The sequence below is a fragment of the Salmo salar genome, chromosome ssa22, assembly GCF_905237065.1.
Source record: "Salmo salar chromosome ssa22, Ssal_v3.1, whole genome shotgun sequence".
Classification (NCBI taxonomy): Eukaryota; Metazoa; Chordata; class Actinopteri; order Salmoniformes; family Salmonidae; genus Salmo; species Salmo salar.
Genome location: NC_059463.1, coordinates 15,174,713 through 15,178,362, shown reverse-complemented (window position 1 = coordinate 15,178,362; position 3,650 = coordinate 15,174,713). Strand labels below are relative to the sequence as shown.

At 42.7% G+C, this 3,650-nt stretch overlaps 1 protein-coding gene across 1 annotated transcript; it reads right to left on the bottom strand.

Annotated features, from left to right (window-relative positions):
- Window positions 1-457: 457 nt before the first annotated feature.
- On the bottom strand, window positions 458-2,046 carry LOC106582781 (vasopressin V2 receptor). The gene is made up of 2 exons (XM_014166207.2): window positions 1,182-2,046; window positions 458-971 (listed from the first exon to the last, which is right to left on the bottom strand). The coding sequence occupies exons 1-2, from the start codon at window positions 2,044-2,046 to the stop codon at window positions 766-768; spliced, it is 1,071 nt and encodes a 356-aa protein (XP_014021682.1). The 3' UTR covers window positions 458-765.
- Window positions 2,047-3,650: the final 1,604 nt, after the last annotated feature.

Here is a 3,650-nt window from a genome sequence, read left to right as displayed (position 1 = left end):
CCCACAAAAATGTCCAGAAACTTGCAGATTTGCCAGCAAGAACTGGCAAATCTGGTGCAGGAGGAGGAAATGCACCGCAGTACTTAATGCAGCTGATGGCCACATCAGATACTGACTGTTACTTTTGATTTCCCCCCCCCCCCCCTTTGTTCAGGGACACATTATTCCATTTATGTTATTCACATGTCTCAGTTGTTGAATCTTATGTTCATTAAAATATTTACACATGTTAAGTTTGCTGAAAATAACCGCAGTTGACAGTGAGGGGACATTTCTTTTTTTGCTGAGTTTTATTCGGTCCCCTAATACAGGCCTGTATTAGTTTAAAATGATATATTTTTTAAATGCCTGCACTACAGATGGCTATTTTGGGTCTTTAATACAGGACTACTAAAGGCCCAGTGCACTACTTTTGTGAGAGAAAAAAATACAATTTTCGAAATAAAAATTGGCAGTGTTACAGAAAGCTATATTGGTCAGCTAATACAGGACTCGTAAAAGGCCCAGTGTGTGTGAATTTCTTATTCTCAAAATTATTCAAAAGGTATTCTGATTTTTCAGGGGGTGCTGCAGCACCACTACTTCCCGCAGCTATGCTTAGTGAGCTGAATATTTAATATATGCTCTTTACATCTATATACACCAAGCTCTATCAGCATTAATCACTGTGTTTGCTAGGGATGGAGAACAAGTGCGACACCAATCAGGCCCCTGAGGACTGGAGTTTCCCACCCCTGAGCCAGACTGAGCTCTGGGTAACTTGTTTCATCTGGAGTTAGAAAGGCTCTTGGAACTGTACCGCGAGCTAACCACAGTGGCGTCCTCTTGTATGGAGTCATTCATGTCCGACTGGCTAACACACACCAAAGCCATACGTATCTTGGGGCGCTTCCCACTGAAGAGCAGGTAGATGCAGGGGTTTGCACAGCTGTTCAGACTCGCCAGGAGCATCAGGATGGTGAAAGATGCAGCTGAAATATATATAAAAAGATATAAAACACAAAATAATATCTAAAGCATCCTCATGTATTTATATTCCTTAATACATATAGGAGGTGGCACCAAAATGCCAAGTACATAAGCTATAGTAAACATACATTGCAAGTAAAGTTGTAATCCAGGCATTAAAACGTGTGACAAAAGGAGGGATTTCTTAGATATACAGATTGAACAGCTCTTACTCTCAGTGGGTGCTTGAACATCCCAGACGGACCACAGCTGGACAGTGAAGAAAGGAGTCCAACAGATAATGTAGGCAAGAACAATGACCAAAGTCATCTTTACGGTCTTGATCCTGGCTTTGGACATCCCAGCAACGCTACTTGCCCTGGAGGGCAGCGGTTTGGCGAGAAATGTCGATACTTGATGAGTTTTCATGTGAAAGTTGATTTGAACAGCTCGGCAAATACGCACCTGGCACACGATAACAGTTAAGATGGGCAAGACAAATATCACTAGAGTGGTCCAGGTCACGTAAGCTTTTAGCCCCCACGGTTTGATGAAGTCAGCCCAGCAGTCATAGACACCAGGCGCGATTTGAACTCGGGAGAAAATGAACACTTGAGGGAGACTCCCGATGAGGGATACAGACCAAGCAACGCACACGGGCACGTTCCAGCGCGCTCTCCGCCTCTGGAAAGTAACCATTGGATTACAGATTGCTTGGTAGCGATCAATGGTCATCACTACAATCATGTAAGTGGAGGCAAACATGCCAACGACCTGCAGGTATTTCACCAGGCGGCACAAAACGTCAGGACCAAAGAATCTGTCCGTTACATCCCACATCAGCTGCGGACAAACTTGGAAAAATGTGACAACCAGGTCTGCCAGGCAAAGGTGAAAAACAAAGACGCGCATCCTCGAGAGCTGCTTCCTCCGCTTCCACAGCACAAATAGCAGTCCAAAATTTAAGATTGCTCCACTGAAAAATATTACGCTTAAAAGGGTTATTTCAACTCGAGCCAAGCGCTCATCCCGGGGCAGATTCTCGGCCAATTCCGTTTCCAAACTTATATTACTAATATTTGGACTAAATAAAGTCATACTTTGAAGCAAAATGTCACAGTTTTACTGATAAAAACGAAAACAATTTGGCACCTATGCCAATTTCCACGTACCGCTACAGCTAAAACATTGGCGAGTACAGCAAACATGAACCAAACTCTGCCTAAATGTATGCATCTGAAATACACGTTTATGTAAATGTGCAATTGTTGAAAGTGAAGATGTAGAAAGCGTAGACGCGGGAAAACTTTGGAGACGGATAGCGCCACCACTGCGCACAACGATGTGAATGAATAGAGGAGCGGCGGCAAAGGATTTATATCTACGGATGCGCCCCAGGAGGGAGGGGCTACCCTTCTGTACCTTTACAATAACCAAACGACGCCTTCTATACATTCACATTTGAGTCATTTAGCAGACGCTCTTATGCAAAACGACTAACAGAAGTGAGTGCATAGATTTTCATACCTTTTTTTCGTACTGGTCCCCCAGTACGAAAGATCTAACTCACACCCTGGCGTGGCAAGCGCCATGCTCTATCAACTCAGCCATAAAAAATATATTAAGCAATACATCTGAAAATAATATAGCCTACCAGCACTAAGGATTCACTGCAAAAATGCATAAAAAGGCATGCATTAGTGTTAAAAAAGAATGATGATGACTAATTTACTTGTGTAGGCTGGTAGGCTACACAGTAAACTGCATAGGGAGGTAAACTAAGAATTAAGAATAATAATTGTTCTAGTCAAAATTGGGATTTATTCTTGGTCACTAAAGTAACATCCTTTAGCTTGTAACTTTTTATACACCTGCTTTATCCATAAAAAAAGAGTGATTCCTCGCGAAACCAGGACAAAGAAATGTCATTATTTTGGGGATTTGTATTCAGACCCCTTTACTTTTTCCACATTTTGTTATGTTAGAGCCTTACTCTAAAATGGATTAAATTCATGTTTTTCCTCAATCTCCACACAATACCCCATAATGACCAAGCGAAAACAGGTTTTTAGAAATGTTTGCAAATTTATTAAAAATAAAAAACAGAAATACCTTATTTACATAAGTATTCAGACCCTTTGCGATGAGACTCGAAATTGAGCTCAGATGCATCCTATTTCCATTGATCATCCTTGATGTTTCACCTGTGGTAAATTCAACTGATTGGACATGATTTGGAAAGGCACACACCAGTCCCACATTTGACAGTGCATGTCAGAGCCAAAACCAAGCCATGAGGTCGAAGGAATTGTCCGTATGCAGTATTGAAGGTCCCCAAGAACACAGTTGCCTCCATCATTCTTAAATGGAAGAAGTTTGGAACCACCAAGACTCTTCCTTGAGCTGGCAGCCCGGCCAAACTGAGCAATCAGGTGAGAAAGGCCTTGGTCAGTGAGGTGACCAACAACCCGATGATCACTCTGACAGAGCTCCAGAGTTCCTCTGCAGAGATGGGAGAACTTTCCAGAAGGACAACCATCTCTGCAGCACTCCACCAATCAGGCCTTTATGTAGAGTGGCCATACGGAAGCCACTCCTCAGTAAAAGGCACATGACAACCCGCTTGGACTTTGCCAAAAGGCACCTAAAGGACTCTCAGACCATGAGAAACAAGATTCTCTGGTGTGATGAATCCAAGACTG